This window comes from Thermobia domestica, chromosome 2 (genome assembly GCF_964235325.1).
Source record: "Thermobia domestica chromosome 2, izTheDome1.hap1.1, whole genome shotgun sequence".
Lineage (NCBI taxonomy): Eukaryota > Metazoa > Arthropoda > Insecta > Zygentoma > Lepismatidae > Thermobia > Thermobia domestica.
Window position 1 is genome coordinate 34,379,852 of NC_137455.1, and position 20,223 is coordinate 34,400,074.

At 35.1% G+C, this 20,223-nt stretch overlaps 1 protein-coding gene across 2 annotated transcripts in view; it reads right to left on the reverse strand.

The window, feature by feature from the left end:
• The window catches only part of LOC145671398 (transcription activator GAGA-like), a 39,510-nt gene extending 22,214 nt beyond the window's left edge, over nucleotides 1-17,296 (reverse strand). The window contains exons 1-4 of one of the 2 annotated variants that reach the window (XM_081740538.1): nucleotides 17,169-17,296; nucleotides 8,476-8,665; nucleotides 4,485-4,667; nucleotides 11-122 (exon numbers count right to left, since the gene is read on the reverse strand). In XM_081740538.1, the coding sequence (XP_081596664.1) occupies nucleotides 11-122; nucleotides 4,485-4,667; nucleotides 8,476-8,661 (481 nt within the window). In that variant the 5' untranslated portion in view covers nucleotides 8,662-8,665; nucleotides 17,169-17,296. Of the gene's footprint in view, nucleotides 1-10; nucleotides 123-4,484; nucleotides 4,668-8,475; nucleotides 8,666-17,087 lie in introns of both variants that reach the window. The other variant, XM_081740527.1, reaches the window with a different exon arrangement.
• Between the last annotated feature and the right edge of the window lie 2,927 nt (nucleotides 17,297-20,223).

Sequence of the window (20,223 nt, forward strand, 5' to 3'; positions counted from 1 at the left end):
ATATTCTCACCTGAACTTTTATGCCGACGTTTTCTTCTCTTTCTTATTGGAAGAAACGAATTAATGACTTCTCTTGTCAATGCTTGATGAGTTAATGACGGAGAAGTAAGTTCATCCAATTTCTACAACAAACAGAACATGCTATTTACACAAGTATTGTTAACAAATGTAAGTGTTTTACAACAAACAATCAATAATCTCGTATTAATGAAAGGTGAAAACAACCGAATGTTTTACACACCAGATCCTCTGTGGTTGCGAATTCAATAACACATAAAGAGTAAAAAACGGATCAGTGGACCGGGATTCGAATCCAGGATCTTCAGCATTGCATGCCGATGTGTTACCTATTACGCTACCCAGAACTGCCATACACTTTCTCACTCCTGAAGTTGTACTTTCCACTCAGACCACATGGCTTGTACCACACTCTAGCTGCTGTGCTTGGACAATCCAGTGTTTATATATTGAGAACACCTTTTTTGACGGTTGTAATATCATATATTAATGAAAATGAGGAAACAACCGAATTTTTTACACACCAGATCTTCTATAGGTGCGAATTCATACAAGCAATGTGGTCTGAGTGGACAGCATTGACCTCAGGAGTGAGAGAGTGTGTGGCTGTTCTGGGAAGCAGATTGGATAGTGTAGAGGTTAACGCATCGGCACGGTATGCTGAAGATCTTGGATTCGAGTCCCAGTTCAGTCATTCACTTTTTACTCTTTGTGTGTTAATCAATCATCTTTCCTTGCGTGCTTTGGGATTCTTATTCTGCTACTTACCTCGTATTGTTTACGTAACAAACTGCTGCCATCATAAGCCAGTCGCAGGTAAAATATTTCAAATTGTAAATTTGTTATGTTTATATATCACAGTTATCTTCAACTTTTCAGCTCTTTTGCATAGGCGATGACCTTTAATAGTTAAAATAGTGACTTTAATATCAGTATTTTCCTAGAAAGGGACTAAAGTGAAAAAATAAGTATATTTCCTTAGAAGCCTATGTTCTTCAGTTTGACACATGATGACAACAGTAATAATTGATGCCACAATACCAAGAAATTAATCATTAGAATAAAGAGTCTCAGAGCACATAAAAAAATATGTTAATGTTTGTTAATATTCATAAAAAATATGCTAGACTTCACGTTTGGCAAAATTTTCAATTACTATTAACTCGTTGCCATAATTACAGTACCAGAAAACAGTGAAAATCACAACCACTTTTACAACACATTTACGCAAAAATGATGAAAAACGACTGGAAAATTTCGAAATGTGGGTGTGGAGAAGGGTGGAGAGAGTTGGTGGGTCGAGCTGAAAACTAATGAGAGGGTATTAGAGATGATTGGGGGGGGGGGAGGAGAAAGAGAGAACAATTTTAGATATTATTAAGAAAAGAAAGAGAAACTGGTTGGGACATTGGCTAAGAAAGAAATGTATCATGAGGAACGTGCTTGAGGGTACGGTAGCAGTTAAGAGAGGGAGCGAATGAAGGAGACTACAATTAATGGATGATATCAGAACAGAAAAATCGTACGTGAAGACAAAGGGGTTAGCGGAAGACGGTGAAGCATGGAAGCTTGTCAGTTGTGGCAAGTGTCCTCCAATAATGGCAGAATACTTATGATGATGATCGTCACACAGGAATGGGACGAAATATGGAGAAAAGTACAATCAAAATCAAATACGAGCAGCGCCACGTGTACACCGCGTGAAAGAGTTTGGTTTGTATGACGTGATAGTTTCTCGCGTAATACTAAAACCAGAAGTAGTAGTAGTAATTTCCACCACTCCTAATTTTAGTAGAGAAATCACACTGAAGATTGAATATATTATTGGGACATTTATTGAATGCAGGAAACTGTTTCTCTTAATCTAATATCGTTTATACTCTATGGTGATCAACGTTAAAACCGGTAGTAACTGATTTCTGCCACTTCTGGTTTGAATTGTGGGTTAAGATAGAAGATGGTATTTACTCTTAGAACGTTAAATTGATTCCAAATAAACAGCTTTCTGCTATCTTTTTATCATTTTTGCTCCATGTAAATAAACACTGAAACTGGAAGTTATAGTACTTTTCTATTATTTCTGAATTTAGTAGAGAGTTAAGAGTGGTGGTGAATTTTATTCTTGGGAGTCTTATTCAATTTTAGGAAACCGTTTCTCCATATTCTCAGTAAACTGGACAGACTGTGTCTGAATACACTCCTACATAGACAGTCCGTTTGCATAATTCTGGGAACATATTCCACACTAAGCTCTTGAAGTCAAATGCTTGAGAGCTTGTAGGAAAGGATGTTGCTCAAACTGAGAACGTGCTGTAAGCGTAATTTTAGCACTAACATGTGTACCATATTTTTGCGAATATAGGACACACCTAAACTTTTATCACGAGTTTATAGAAAAAGTAAATTTCGAATATAGGCCACACTACTAAATTTACGAGAAAGTTGTGTATCAGTCATCCATTCAAAACTAGTGTAACACAATTCTATAGAAATTACATCATGAACAAAGCAACTTCGACACCAGGAGGAAGTTTGCAACGTGCATCTGTCAGAAGTGTGCCTTTGGATTTTAGCTGCTTGTCGGTCAATTTCGAAAGAACCTGTCTCACGAGAAAAAAAAAATGGAATTTTTAATAATATCTTAATGGGGCTGAAGATGACCTGCTTCGTGTTGAGTTGAGTTGATTTTGAGTTTACGACCCGTTCAGCAACGAGGCTATATGAGACGTGGACCTACTGATTAACGTGGAATCCGAACATGAGCTCCCGCCGGGAATTGAACCCGAGTCTCCCACGCGAAAGGCGACTACGCTAACCGCTTAGCCACGAAGGAGCTCAGACCTTTGTGACACTGAGCAGCATTCTGGATCGTCTATTGAGGGTGAAGAATCAAACGCTGGTGATGATGAGATGGTAGGAAGTGATTGTGCTTGACTTGGGTGGGTACAAACAAGATGATGCAGTTTTGGTAAAGAAAGTTGCTTTCCTTTTTTCGAGAACAGGTGCTGTATATAAGTATACTGTATAACAAAGATACGTATTCCTGTTAATAAAAGTATTAAGTGTACAAGTGATTTTTGAGCCAGTGTAAGGAGTTATCGGTACCCAATGAAGGTGACAATTTCTGCGAAAAAGGTAAGGATTTCTGCTATTCTCTTTTTAAGTCTTTGATAGTTTACCAACGCAACCGCAGTAACTTGTAATTGTATTAATTTCAACCCACAAGACACGGTTACATACCATTTTGAAACTGACGAGTTACTATCTGAGGGGGAAAGTCTCGATTATAGGCCGCACCATTATTTTTCAAGCCAAAATTTAGGAGAAAGAGTACGGCTTATATTCCCACAAATATGGTAATACGTGGATCTGTACTATATTACTTTTTTTTTTTTTTTTTTTTTTGTTTGTGTGTGTGTGTGTGTGTGTGTGTGTTCATTGTAGTGCGATACTACTCGTTTGTATGATTGATGTAAATCAACCCAAATAAAACTGCTGACAAGTTTGGTTGCATAATAACCTAGGAGAGAAAGGCAATGTCACTTTGCAAACAAGACAAGCCGGCTGGCCCCGGAACAAAGAATTCACAAGTATTATGTTGAATAAAGCATGATAGTAAATAAAGGAAGCATAGAAAGATTTAAGATGAGAATTATTTCTTTTTCTCTCAAAATGGCTAGCCTTATTTCATCTTTAGTCCACAGTAAGCCAGGAAGACGCCTCCCAATGGGTCTTAGGGAGGTAGGGTAATAGTTCTGACTGGATTAGCTTCCCCTTATCTTTTCTCATTCTTTTATTTCTTTATTTACATTACTTCTGCATCAGCAATTCGTATACAGGGTGTTATAAAACTGTGTCATAATGTTTTGGGAACAAATTCCTCAACATCAAAATAAGAAAAAAAAGTTCGTATTGACCTGTGCTCAAATGTGGATAGTTTCGGAGCTATAGGATGCCGAAAACGTGAAACAAGTGAACTTCAAGAGTTCATAGTTCCACTACTATGGGACCTATCGTAGAAACAGAGGAGTTGGTATATGAACTATCCCCTATCCATGTTTAAGAATGATCCAGTGCCTGCACACCAATTTTTAGAGAGGTAGGCAGAAAGTGATCAAGTACTCCCAAACAGCCTCTCTAAAAATGATTGTGCAAGTACCGAAGGTTCTGAAAGATGGATATTTGGATAGTTCACATACCAGTTCCTCAGTAATGTCTTGACCCGACTACGACCGCTCCTGCAGTAGTGGAACTATGGACCTTTAAAGTTCATTTTTGCACGTTTTCGGCACCTTATAACTACGAAACTATACACTTCCGAGCAAACGTCCATATGAACTTTTTTTCTTATTTCCATGTAAGGAATCCACTCCTAAAATATTGTGACACCCTTTATGCTATCTGCATTTATCAATATAAATATTTCATAAAGCTAAATAAATAAATTTCTTGTATCCTAAACACACCTCTGGATGTACGGCCCCTGGTGCCAATCCTTGAATATTAAGGCAATGAGCAGCTTGTAAGAGCGAAGGAAGCTGATTAGGGTCGACACTAACTTCACCTCTATACACAAATTCTAGGAGAGCCTCCAAATCATGGGCAGTGACTCCAGCCAAAAGCACTACCGGATGATGACATGGTGTACTCTGCAAAGAAGTACATGAAATCAAACATTGACATACTGTTACTATAATATATATACGTCTATTTATAACGTGAAAGATGTTTGTATGAAGAAACATAGCAATATATCATATACTATAGAAGGAACATTTTGATTGACAGATGATGTCCAAGTTTCTCTAATCTTCTGATGAAATTCCTTCTTTGTATTATGATTTAATTCTATTTGCCAGAACATGTTTTGTTCTTTCTACTTTTTTACGTCACTTAAGCTAGGTTGCCATACTGCAAGAATCTTGCAGCTGTCATTAAAAAAAATCTTGCAACAATGTTTTCATCTTGCAAGAAGTCAAACCATGTTCAACTTTCTGGGTCGTCATGCTTGCTACGTGCTATCGCCCTCTCACTGACAAAAAAAAGCAGCTTCCGAAACGACGGATTCTTTTGGACGGGAAGAGAAACCGCGCCAAAATACACATTTTTAACGAGGAGGTGCACTATTTGTCCACTAGAATGCAGTGCTGCATGGATGGAGATATCCTTCTTGCTTTCAGAAAGTTGCAAAATGTAAACAGTAAAATACAAAGATAAGGTTGCAAGATTTTTTTAATGACAACTACAAGATTCTTGCAGCATGGCAACCTAGCTTCATGCATTCCTGTGCAGGTATGACTTCTGATGGATAGATAATTTTCGGCTTTAGCTGTGTATCATGCCATAACAAGGGAACTACGTGAATTACAATGAAATGGTTTATGGGTCAAGTACATCAGAAATAATGGACATCTGGAGTTTATATTCTTTGACTACGTATAACAGACGAAAAGCAATCGGCCAGATTACTGATCTTCGAAAGATTCAGAATCAGTCAGCTTCCGAAATTGTAACTGGAAGCCCAATAGGAAAAAATTCCATTAGGAAGACTTAGGCACAGATAAGAAGAAAAACAGATGGATTTCACAGACATCTATATATATAAAAGAGAACGTACAATTCTTTGTCCGCTCATCACGCTAATACGGCTGAACCAATTTCTTTCATTTTTGGGGGGTTATTAGGATTTGGACCCTAGATGGTTTTTATCATATCACTTTAATTTTTAATTACCAGTGTCTTGAGATAATTGACCATTCAAGTGTCCATAACGTACAAATCCTTTGTTATTAGTTCATCATAGGTAAAAATAAACGTATTTATATGCAACCCGCATGACCGTGTCACTCGGCGGGTTAACATAAATGACAGGCGATATACAGCGGAAAATAGCTTGAATCTTCTGTTTAAAATTTTTTAATTGATTTGCTTATTTTTACAGACACTTTTACAATATGCCAGCACCGGGATGAACGCAGCGAAGCGGGGCGGGTTAACATAAATGACAGGCGATATAATGTTAAGATTTACTGCAATCTTCTATGGTTTTTATCATATCACTTGAAAGCGAAAAAGTAAAAATTATCTAAGTAACAAAGTTTATTGCGTTCCGGGGTGACCGCAGCGAAGCGGGGTGAACGCTGCTAGTAGAAATATAAAGTAGAAACTGGATTCAGTTGACTAAGAACAGAAGTGAATAATGAGCTTGTGTGAATGCGGCATTGAACCTTCAGGTTCTGTGGGCCATAGAGTTGGTTTGTTTCTTAGTGAAATTCAGTGTAGTTTACTTTTTGTTGTATTCATTGTGAATAATAAGCACTTTTTCATACGATTACTGGTTATGAATAATAGATTAAATTTTAATAAAATATTAGGATTGTTTTACTAACATGTCTTGAGGTTATTAACATGTAAGAAGCAATACCTGAAACAGAAAGAATTCAGCCGATTTCAACTGACGAATTTCCAAACGAAGATTTCACTGCTAGCTATGTTGAAATATCAACAGTCAATTCATACAAAGATTCAGCCTAAGGTACAAAAGAAGAAGGAAACTATTCAGAAATACATGTGCACATTGTTAGCGCTAATTGACAAATGTGGTTCCACACTCATAAACAAGAAAGTAATAGATATAATAACGACCTTATTTCATTGGTAGACTAGCAGGGAGGTCGTCTGCTAATGTGGAAACATTTATAGATTTCTTCAACCAATTAGAAACAAGAATGTATAAACCAGCAGAAGTATGTATATAAACAATTAAAACGTGTGCAAAAGAAAGGTCGTCCTTGTCTAGTAGTATATCAACGACTGATACAACTCCATCATCTAGCGAACCCTTTAAGAAATCAGATACGGATTCCAATGTTGATTTAAAAAAAAAAAAAAAAAAAAAAAAAAAAAAAAAAAAAAAAGCACCCACGATTTTAACTTTTCTGTATATGTTTTAATCACTTATTGTTGTCATCTTAAATACGTATCTACTAAGGCATTGTTCCATCGTTTCGTGAACTTATATTACCGTTAACATTCCAGTACCGTACTCCGTTGACACTAAACACTACTCTGAATTTACTTTAAAAGAATCACATGAAGAGTTAATGTACTTATATCTATTAACAGAATGTACGATACTTCACTATCACCCCAATGTTTGTCTTCTGCTATGCCTTTTGAAGTGTGCTCTGATAAATCTAACGGCATATCTGGGCTATAATTTCGGAAAGAGGAAGAAAATAAAGAAAGGAAATACATATATAATTACTATAAGGAAATACTTATATAATTACACATATTTACAGTATTTTTAAACCGATTTTGTCTATCTTCATGGCTGCTGCATTGTATATCAGCATCTGCAACCACTGATACAGCGCATTTTCTGTTGTAGTACTTAGCAACATTTCTCATAGTTCGTTACCATCTACCAATGCATTAAAATGGCTGACTTCTAAAACATTTTTGTAAATCCGTTTCAGTTGACTTTTGATTTTCTGCTTTTACTATACTTTAATTAAGTGTTCAATACGTGAACATTAGTAGTGGCGTATACAGTTTTAAATAACAGTGATATATTGTGTGCACAGATTTTTAAATACCTTTTAGATAGTATCAACTGGAATAATCAAGGGTGGTTCAGGAGATCTTTAGGTTTATTTTGCCATGAGGAGGAAGAAGGCAGACTTACTTTTTAAAACAATTTAGTCGTATAGAGGTTTCTTGACGGATGTGTCGTCAAAGCTTCTGGATATGTATATATATATATATATTTACAAAAGCTCTGCATTGACTTCTGTTCTTAGTCAAAGTGAATCCAGTATCTAGTTTGTATTCCAATTTCTGCGAGATCCATCTTAATATTGTCCTTCTATCTCCACCTAGGTCTTTTTTCAGTTAAAATTTTGAAAGACTTTTTACTATCTTCCATTCTGGCTACATGACCCGCCCACCTGAGCCTCTTAGACTTAACGACCGTGTTAGGTAAACAGTGCAAATTATGCAGTTCATCGTTATGAAGTTTCCTCCATTCCCCATTCCCATCCGTCTTGATCCCCGCCTTACATTTTTACTTTGAAATACTCTCTGTCTGCGTTCTTTCCTTAAAGTAAGCAGTATATATATCTGTGTGTGTAAAATTCTATTATAAAATATGAAAGTTCTAGTATTAAGTTAATGGTAGGATAGAAAAATTCCTACCCAAGAAACTTGTAAAAGAAGAAAAAAAAAAACATATATATTAATGGAGTTTGATTCGATATGATACTCAAAGATCTTTTTTTTTTTCCTTATACTCCAAAGTTTATTCGAAATCATGTTACATAAATTATGGTATCACTATATTTGCACACCAAGTGAGAAATAAGAGGAACGTCATATTACAGAATATCATCCTAACTCATTTTGTATCTAGATGTACCTCGAAGATATGCAAAGCTGTTGGAAGGAACTGCGAACCTTGAGAAGCTCCAATAAGAAAGGACTCGCAGCTGAAAGCACAATCTTGTGAGCTGGAAAGCTACGACCACCAGCCGCCAAAGTGACATCCACCAAATCTCCATGACATCGCAACAGCTGAACTGCTGACATCAATGATGTTCCAAATTCTCCCCACGTCAAACTATACAACTGGTTGCTGCCCATATTTCTGTAAAGAAATTATAACAATGAGTGGTGGCAGATAAGAATTATTTCACATCTTATAAAAATAATAAGAGATGTTGCTTTCACACCAATGCCATTCTGAAAAAAAGTCATATTTGTCAATAAACGCTATAGGATACATATTAATAATTAAAATAAGCACTAACCTTGTGGCTTGAAAGACTATATATATATTTTAAAATTATTTATATAACTAGCGTCAATTACCTGCTTTCATGGGTTAAAATAAGAAAAAATCAGTAATATGTTCCTTTAGTCAGTCACTTTTTACTATTACTCAAGAGCACTCTGATAGTCGATTTTTTTTTTTTTTTTTTTGTCTTGCCAGTCATTTTCGATCATTTTTATAGGTATATTTCCCTCTTCCCAGTTGTGATGCTGAATTTGGATTTAAACGGCATCAGAAGTGTTACTTATTCATCTCAGCGACCTTAAAAAAAAATATGGACACGACACTAATATCGTTCATTTTTAAACATCATCTCTTCTCTCACCAATTTGATGCATCGTCAAAGTGAAATGTTAAAAAGCAATCCCAGGCCCGAACCTCATCTATGTGGCAAATTTCCTTGAGATCGGTCGGCTGGTTCAAGAGGCATGAAGTAACAGATATAGTCACTTTCATATTTATTTATATAGATTTCAACCCTCTCTAGGGTGTTCCTAAATAACCCTTCTTGCTGCTATATCTTTCTTTGAATGTTCAAGGAGGAACGTTCTTCACCACCAAAACTATAACGTACAGTAAGAAAAAACACCAACCGATCTTTTTGTAGTTTGTAGAATTTCACTTTTGGGCTTCTGTTCTCGAAAATTGAATTATAAGCATATAAACGATGAAAACAATTATTTAGAAAAGTGTACCACTCATAATGGTAAGAAACTAAGCACACAAATGTTCGAATATTTCCTTTCTTCCAACGCTATTATGCAAAAAGAGTAATAGTTTATCTCTATTTAGAAAGCCGATAGCAGAATTTTGTCTTTCTGCGATGAGCTTTTGTAAGTCAAACGTTTTCTGCAAAAATTTTCTGCAGAACAAACACTTGTGACTCTTAAAAATACGCTTTACGCGACGTAAAAAACAGTTCAAACTATATGTATGCGAGTAGTCCGTCCACTTAAGACATCTACACATAGCAGGTATGTTTTTGTACTTTTCTGTTGGCTATTTTTTTCTCCTCTGGCAATTCTTCTGCACAGGCATGGCAAATTTTCTGTGATCACATCACAGATCGCGGCATGTTCTGCTATGAGGTTAGAAATTATTCAAAATTCTTCGTTTTCATTTATTTATTTTTTTTAAAGCCTGTTATTAAGGGTAACCTTGAAAATATCCTGTGAACCTTCCTCTTTCCAAAATAGAGCTACGACATAAAAAATATGGGAATTTTGTACAAATTTAACGACACATTATTCTTATCAGTTTCTAGTATCTGGTTAGGTTAGACTTCTCATTTAAAGAGATTAAAAAATGCACAATATCTCATCTTCTGACTTTTGTTTTATTTAGAATGATAGTAGCTTAAATCAATGTTACATGACTTATTATTTACAAGATATGGACAGCAGGGGTGGCTGGTTTAAACCAAAGAAAAAAAAAAAAAAAAAAAAAAAAGAAAAAAGAAAGAAAGAAAAATGCTTTATATCGTGTGAACTTAATGGTGACGTTTCCACATATCAAATCATCCGCATTACGTTTATCTACTTTTCACCTTTTAATCAAGGGATCCCGTGTTCAATTCTCGGTCGAACCACAACCCATCTTTCAAGTGTAAACCAAGTAGCGATTCGAGGTGTCCCTCTAAGCGAAAGTCTTCTCCGTGATAATCTTTGTATTTCATAAGTATGTTAAGCATAAACATACGAAATGAAACCAAATTATATATTTCTACTTGAATGTTGTTTTATAAAGAAGCCAAGCTTGCCTCTTATTGATAGAAATTGGCAAAATTTATTAACTGCCTACGTAGCTTCCAACATCAATTTGTACTTGACTTTGTTTTAATTTTATTGAATGATATCTACATACCAAATTTGTAATTTAATACCTTAGTTTTAGCGTAGTGATTATGATATGTTGACCTTAAAATTTTACATACAAATATATTTAAAGTAATAACAGGATTTTCCCAATGGCTAAGGCGGGAGTTTCCCGATTTATATATAATTCTACTTGTGTAACAGTTTATCTTTTTGTCCTTTTGAAATGATTCTTGACAATTATATTAACAAGAACGCCTATGTAAAGATCAGTACAACGTATTTTTATCAGGAGTCCTTCGTAAGTGAGTCGGCAATCGCATTTCTGACCAATTAATCCCGGTTTTGTGTCCAAATGGACAATTTCTCTTGGATGTAAGTCGAGAAGCGGTTTGGATTCCGCTTTAAGCTTACGTGACCCCCTCCAGCATAACCTTGTTGTTGCATAATAACACCAAGGCGAAACAAACTAATTTCTGTCCACATCTAATATAAATACATAGAGTAAATTATTTAAACCAAAAAAAATCTGGTTTAAAGCCAAAAAACTGGGTTTAAACCAAAAAAACCTGTTTTTTTTTCAATAAAAACCATGATTTTTGCCAACCCTGATGGACAGTAAATGATGCACCTTAGCAAAAACCTAATTACTGCAGCTGATAGACAAAACAGTTCTCTTTTTAAATCTGTAATCAAAATTAAAATATCTTTTTAATTTTCTCTCAGAATCCGACAAGGGTCGGTGATTGAGTCCCTGTGTAAGTCCAGAGACATTTCAGCTACAGTAATTCATTCAAAACTGTAATCTTTGTATGGAAACGAAATCCTGGAGAGATTGAGACAGATGATTTTTATATCAGTGACAAAGGGATGATCTTCCTCTGCAGCAAGAGACCAAAATTTGGCTCGTATGGAGGAAATGATTAATAATAACTGGATAATAATGAGTTGTCAATTGATGGAAAAATTATCAATCTCAAAACGAAGTGCTCTTAGGATTCTTTCAAAATTTGCATATGGAAAATTGTGCTCAAAATGGATGCCAAAGATTCTAACAAGAGAAATGATGCAAACTTGAAAAAAAAAAAAAAAAAAAAAAAAAAAAAAAAAAAAAAAACTTCATTGAATCTTTTGAAGGAACACATACTGTGGTGTTTAAAATCACCATAACGTGTGATGAGACTTGGGTCTATCATTATGACCCTTCTTCAAAAGGCCAGTCAATGTAATGGACCCATACAACGTCGCCAGTCAAGACAAAAATAAAGCTTTCCTTTTCCAAATACAATATCATAATCACCATCTTTTAGGATCAAAATTGGCTCACCTTCACAATGGAAAAAATCTTCCATCAACAATAACAGATGGCCTACTGTAAATCTTTAGAAAAACTAAAAACAGAAATTACAATAAGAAGACCATGCCTAAGGACTTTGGAATTAAATTTCCTCTGGACAATGCAAGACTGCGCACCAGACGCTGGCACAAATTGCAAGACATGGGTAGACTTTAATGCTTCATCCAGCTTGCAGCTCTGACCTGACTCCCTCAGATTTCTACGTTTGGTAGAGTGAAGAATATTCTATAAATATTTAAAAACGATAACAGGGGTAGTTTCAAAACCAAGATGTAACATTTTTACCAAGGTGCCTCTGTGAATTGGAGAGAACGCTGGACCAAATGACAGATAGAGTTATAATTCTTGTTATGGTATGTACATAGGGAAATAAATAAACTATATTTTATTATAATTTGGTTTGCGCATGCGTATATTTTTGTACATAAATTAACAAACGAACGCCAGTTTATCTGAAAGTCGAAGTTTGCGAATTTTTTCGAGCACTTCCGGTTCAAATTTTAGAATTCTGTTTTCACGGTTGGTAACACCTAGTTACCCGCTTTCCGAAAATAATTTTGTATTCCTTCTGTGTGCAACTGTTTTGTCGCAAAAAATTCGAGAAATTGTCAAATTTTCAAAAATCGCCATTTTCTCGAAAACACCATATTTTAAAATTCTGAAATTTTGCCAGATTGTTCAACTTTATATGAATAATAAACACACCACATATCATTCTCAACCAATGCTTCATAAATTAACTACAGCCTTTTGAAGTTAGCGAAGTTCCGTTCACTTTGATGTCACAGATGGCAACACTGGAAACAATAAAAGTGCAACAATTCGATGATGTTCGTGATTCACATTCATTAAATGAAGAATAAGTCTTTTCTTGACTGATTTTTATTATTTTCATCAAGAATGCTCTCTGAAATATTAAAATGAGCCACCCCTACTCCTCCGTTTTCTTAAGCCGAAATAATCTGAGATGGAAATAACGATAACAAAACACAAAAATTTTAAGTTAACTTACTTAAAATGGTCTTCGGGAAAAAAAAAAAATTCGCTGATTTTTTCCCCCACATGAACCAATCATTTGCTTGCTTGGTGTCTTCTTCGCTAACAGCATGTAACCGTGCAGATGCTCCAATACGTGTTGGTGCACTCACAACTCGTAGCACATTGTCGGTAGTCACAAAACACTTATTTTCACTCCTCTTATCTCTTCTGGAAACCTGTACCCTGCTGAAGGTCCATGTGGAAGCATAAACAGCACTTTAGCTTCACGTAATACTTGATTTAATCATAATATTTCTGCTAGCCACCACTGGTTATCATATACTCATGTAACAAAAGTTCCTTTTTGCAGATTTCTTAAATCTACTCTTTGAATTGCAGAAGTTCAATTTTGGGGGAAGCATGAAGTTAGTTCACGGTGACCAGTTACTGCCATAAAATCTTCGCCACTTTCCGAAAGCCAAAGGTGACTTCGTTGAATACCAGTTACCGGCCGCACACTTTCCCACTTTTTCATTATTTTTATTTTTATTTTCGGAAATTGTCGAATTTAGTTCCAGGCAACAAAACGAGAGTAATTCCCGGAGTTTGTACTTGCACTATACTCACGAATTCTTCTGCAGTTTTAATAATGTGTATCTGTCTTCGCCTAATGTTATGCCGCGTTGTCACATTCTTTACAAACCCCCCCCCCCCCCCAATACCGTCGCAGAGACTCTTACATGGCCGGTTTCACTGAAAAAGCACTGCTTTATCGGACCTGTCTGCATCTCGAACATTTGAAAGCGATTTTTAAAGTGGGATGCAGCACCATCAGAAATCACTGACAACTATTTTAACGTATTCGAACCTTTTTCTATAACCTATATTTTCGCTTTCCTTCGAGCATTTTTAGAATCTTGTCTATGGCTATGAGTACACGAGCCAAATCGTGTGTATTGTCGTCACTTATTACAACAAAACTGTCAGTTGTTTCATAATAATGTACCACTGCCGTAAAGATGGAAATTTGCTCGTTTTTCCGGTGATAACTCTGAATGTCACTTTGCAGAATAACAGTCCAGTTTTCAGCGAAGTCCACATGAAGTAAAATAGAATTTGTATCTTGAAATTTTATACGATGTTTTTCGGTAGCAATTATTTCTCATTGGATTTTCTTAATGTAGTCATGAATTACAATTCTTACAGTTAAACCAGCAACGTACGATACGAAAACAGAAAGTGGCACAGTTTTTTTTAAACGAGATCATTGTTTTCCCAAATGGCACACGTAACACTTTCATTTTCATCACAAAAATCATCAAATTGTTGCACTTTTATTGTTTCCTGTGTTGCCAACTCTTGACATCAAAGTTAACGGAACTTCGCTAACTTCAAAAGGCTGTAGTTAATTCATGAAGCATTGGTTGAGAATGATATTTGGTGTGTTTATTACTCATGTAAAGTTGAACAATCTGGCAAAATTTCAGAATTTTAAAATGTGCTGTCTTCGAGAAAGTGGCGCCCAAAGGTGGCGATTTTTGAAAATTTTACAGTTTCTCGAATTTTTTGCGACAAAACAGTTGCACACAGAAGCGATACAAATTTCTTTTCGGAAAGCGGTTAACTAGGTCTTACCAACCGTGAAAACAGAATTCTAAAATTCGAACTGGAAGTACTCGAAAAAAATTCGCAAACTTCGACTTTTCAGATAAACTGACGTTCGTTTGTTAATTTATGTACAAAAAGATACGCATGCGCAAAGCAAACTATAATAAAATATAGTTTATTTATATCATTATGTACACTCATGTCCAAAATTATTGTCGCATATCTATAAATATGTAGTTGTAGGAATATAATTTGATCACGAATTCACCCGGTATTTCTTACAATGTTAGTATGTGTATAATCAGCAAAGACATATATGTGGAAAATTTCATGTCAAAAGAGCAATAAATAAGAACGATAAAACGAAAATAAACCTTTCTTGTCCATTTGGCAACATTTTGTTTTACTCATTCTAATTTTCATATTTCCTTTCCTATGAAATTTACCACAAATATACATTTCCCGATTATACACATAGTATCAGTATTAAAAGTACCCTCCAAAATCATTATCAAATTATATTCTTACAAGAAGACAGTTATAGATATGCGACAATCATTTTGGACATGAGTGTACATACCACAACAAGAATTATAACTCAATCTGTCTCCATAGCTGAATGGTGGAGCTCCGAAGTTGACTATTTTGCTTGTCTTTTACAATTTATAAACTTTATTCCCCGTCTTTGACGGCCCATTACTTGACGGGAATTTTTTTTTTCGACAAAACAAAAAAATGTAAGTCTCTTAAAAACATGTCTAGTTGCTATAAAAAAAAGTTTCAACAATATCTGAGATGGTGATGGTACATGCTCTGCCTGAGTTGAAATGGAAGGCATCTAGAACAACACATTTTATGATGTGAATAAAACCCTCAATTAATTTGTTGTATTCTTAGATAGAGAAAAGGGAAAGAGGAGTCTGCAATTTGGTATCACTGCGCTAAGTATCGTGTTGCTTCTCATCTGAGAAAAGCTGTAAATAAATCATGAATTCATGCATGGAACAGTAGCACAGGATAGCACGTAAAATAGCGCCCGCCCTTGAGCTATGGCTCCTAAATCGACCGACTTCTTTTCTCTCAGGCTCCCCACTGTTCCATGGTACGAAACAAACTTCTTGTGTGAGTATACTAGTAAAATGGCATTCCATTAATTGAAAAGTCTTCATATTTTTGGATTTGGGATACCAGAAATTTTTTGAGTTAAAATTTCTTATCTTCTTGGTATATTTTTATTTTTTCTGCTGTTCAGGTTAGGTTAGGTTATAGTAGATTACGTTACTTTCGGTTAGGTTAAGTTAACTTTGTATTGGTCCCAAAGTTCCAAACTATCCTGAATAGTCTCTTCAGGAGAATTTATTTTGTTAGCCCCTACCAGCCTTTCAATATGACAGTAATATTGGTGCTGGTTTAATCTTGGCGCACCATATTTTGGAAGATTAACAGTAAAATTGAATACTTTGTACGAAAAGACCTATCTACAAGGAATACATTTCTGCAGCCGACAGACTTTTATACAAAGCAATACATCTGTATTTTAGTTTAGAAGTGTAAGGTTACTAGTGTAAAATCATTACAAGTGCTTTATGATGGATAAAGTACTTGAGTGCATATGAAAGATGACTATTAGATGTTATTTTGCATCGACGGTGTATTTCTGCACAGTGTGACTAGTATGAAACCATGATAAGTACTGTTTTGAAACTCATGTCTCTGCCAAAACCCACTGCTTTTTACTATCCTCACTTATGCATATACCCTCCATCACTGACACGCCTGCTCCCTTCGGACGCACCCTAGCGTGAGCTCATTAGCTTTGCCCTGCTCTGACTAGGTTAGATAGCGTTCGTGCTTTTCACTGGGCACCTAGCACAGGTTGGTTTGATTTTACACCGTACGTTTTATTCCATACATCCGGAAGCCGTATTGATACGCAAATCGAAAAATAATTGTATTTCTTTTTAACAATTACTTCTGGTGGACCCCTTGAATTTTATCTATGTCAAGTGAGATATTTTCATGTTGTCCAGCGCAAATCTTTCAGGAGACAATATAAAGGAAATTACTGAAAGAATTATAATTTTTCAACAATTATTTCGAGTGGTGCGCCAAAAGGAAACCTGCAATATATATCTTATGAATAGGTTAAGATTGGCTTTGTCCACATATTTAGTACATACGTTTGGCACGACGGACTTATCGGAACTTAAACCCCTTTAGAGCATTCGGCGATGAGCCTAATCTCCCTCTCCACAAAAGAAGAAAAAAGACAACTGCACCCATAATATGAATGCTGAGGTATTTTCAATCAGCATAAGAATAGGGTTTAAGTATTTTACATTTCTTTAAGAAAATGACTGTAGTTGACTTTGGGAATATGTTTATACAGGGTTTACACTACACACAAACAGACTTGTATATATTACCGGTAATTGTTCATCACTGTAAAATGATACGGAAACCGAATTATTCAACCTACCTATTTCAGAGAAAATACGTTATTTAAGTTTGTTTATAGATTAAATTTTTTAAGTAATTATTTTCACAAAGTGTCACTCACTCAGTACAATTTTCAAGTTTGATACGCTGATTTCGTTTACAAACACGAAGCACAATCTTGTTTTCTTCTTTTACCACTGCAAGCGCTACGATCTGTTTATCAATTTTTTCTTCCAAGATCAATGGAAGAAGTAGACACTAGACATAAGACAGTCGGAAGACAGTGTAAGCGGGTTGAGCGGGTAGCGGGGTATATAGTAACATTGGGGGTGATGATGCAAGGAAAGAAATGTTTCTTGGGGTAAAGGGATCAAAAAGATGCAAAAATTTCTAACACTTTAAAGTATAGACTATCTGCTCATCAAAACATAGGAATTCTAGTCAAGATAACATAGGATAGAATAATAGAATAGAATATTTTATTGTCATTGAGCTTTACAAGCAATAGACAACGTCCGAATGAGATATACATAAAGATACAGATATATATAAAAATAATCATTGCATACAGACAATCAGTTATCTATATATATAAAAGAGAACGTACAAAATTTTGTCCGCTCATCACGCTAATACGGCTGAACCAATTTCTTTCATTTTTGGGGGGTTATTAGGATTTGGACCCTAGATGGTTTTTATCATATCACTTTAATTTTTAATTACCAGTGTCTTGAGATAATTGACCATTCAAGTGTCCATAACGTACAAATCCTTTGTTATTAGTTCATCATAGGTAAAAATAAACGTATTTATATGCAACCCGCATGACCGTGTCACTCGGCGGGTTAACATAAATGACAGGCGATATACAGCGGAAAATAGCTTGAATCTTCTGTTTAAAATTTTTTAATTGATTTGCTTATTTTTACAGACACTTTTACAATATGCCAGCACCGGGATGACCGCAGCGAAGCGGGGCGGGTTAAGATAAATGACAGGCGATATAATGTTAAGATTTACTGCAATCTTCTATGGTTTTTATCATATCACTTGAAAGCGAAAAAGTAAAAATTATCTAAGTAACAAAGTTTATTGCGTTCCGGGGTGACCGCAGCGAAGCGGGGTGAACGCTGCTAGTTGGTTAATATTATAATGAACAACCTAATAATATTTGAAATAAAGTGACACTGCAAATTAGGACACAATGTCTTGACATTCACTAAACTCTTGAATCGAGTAAATGGATTCGTTACTAACCAATCATATAACTTTTTCTTATAGACCTTAAATGGCAGCTGCTGTATCGAGGATGTTAGTTTATCAAACAGCTTTGGTCCTATAACTAAATGACTGTTTTTGATCTTCGATAATCTAGTGAAGGGTATATCAATTTTCTTACACAATCTAGTATTATATGTATGTATTTCATCCCTGAGTGTCATATTTGCTAGGTTTTGCTTAGTGTAAAATAGCACTTCATAAATATATACATTAACTACTGTCATTATCTTAAGCCTGATAAATAAAGGTTTACAGTGTTCTTTATCATGTGTTCCAACAATAATCCTGATGGCTTTCTTTTGCAAAACTAGAACATCATGTGCATAGCATTAAAGTAAGGCACATAGGCTAGATTATAAAATATATAAGTAAATCAATAGTATTGTCAAACAAACAATATTTCCAGACGTGTGTCTGACTAAAACTAATAAGAATCAGTGGCGGTTCTAGAGGGAAAAACTAGAGGGGTTAATATGATTTCAAAAAATAAAAGAAAAAAGAAGAAACAGAACCAAAGATTTCTACTTTTTATTTGTAGGTCGGACTAGCATTTCCTATATTATTTTTGTAGTAAGAAGTAAGTCGGACAACGATTAGTGTTCTGTCGTTTTCGGTATAAGCTACTGGTGGTATAAATTCGTAATAACACCGCATTGTCTATCAGCTATAAATTAAATTCGTAGATGGTGTGTAGTGATTTTCCCTATGTAACAACGTTGTTGATAACAATAAAATAACTACTTGAAACTTATTCTAAGAAATGAAAAAATCATTTAAAACTCGACTAAATACACTTTTTAACATACAGTGTGACTCCTCCCCATCCCATGTTTATAGAAAAAGCTTATCATGGTAAACTTTAATTTCATGTTCAAGAATCGATAACATTAAACTTCTTACAAAATAAATATTAATTATGGGCTACTAAATATTCCAAGACAATTGAAAATATTAGCAGGGGCGGACTGGGTATGTTAGGACCTAGGCCGCTGTTGCCAAGGAGGGCCCTCAGACTATAATAGCAATTTCTAAAATATCGTACAATAAACATTGCGATGAGTCATCGCGTTATGCAGTTGTAAATTCGTTGTTACTTGGTAGTTTTTGCAAGCTATGATTTATCATTGGTCACTGGAAATTTGATGTCACAGCAACTTTTAATCAAGCAGCAAAAGCACAGCATTTTCAGAAACACAAACTCTCGACAGAATATTTTATAATTATTATTGTATTGTCATATGGTAGCTGAAACATTAAACAAATAATACCAATAACTTTGTACTACGGAATGAACAGGGTAGCTTACTGAAAATTCAAATACTAAACAACTAATAATTTTAAAAAGTTAAGACGCTTTTCAGTTCAAATGATGAATTGCAGAGTTACTGGATAACTTCTTCCAAGGACACTAAATTGGAGAACTCAAAATTGAAGAATTCGCAAAATATCATCTCTCTATGACTTACAGTTCCCGAGATATGGCTCCTTAGATCTCCTGAAATTGAAACTTTTTTTTTTTTTTTTTTTTTTTTTAACCAATATCTCGGGAACGGTAAGAATGACGCGAGAACTTCTATCACTACTTTCAGGTAGTTTTTGATGCTATATCAAATGGAGGGCTCAAAATTGAAAAATTCGAAAATAGCACACACACACACACACACACAGAGAAAGAGAGAGAGATAATTCAGTAACGAACTTTTTAAGTTCGTTAATTAGATGTATACCATTCATATTTTATTATCACAGATATTGTTCATTTTTTACTTGCCTTTAAGAGTAGCACGAGGGTAGAGGTGTCATATTAAGCTACAAGGGCGGCAATTGCCACCGTCTTAAGTTTTAAGTGGAGGCCGTGGCTCAGTGGTGGGTTCTCAGCGTGGTTCGCTCGAGGT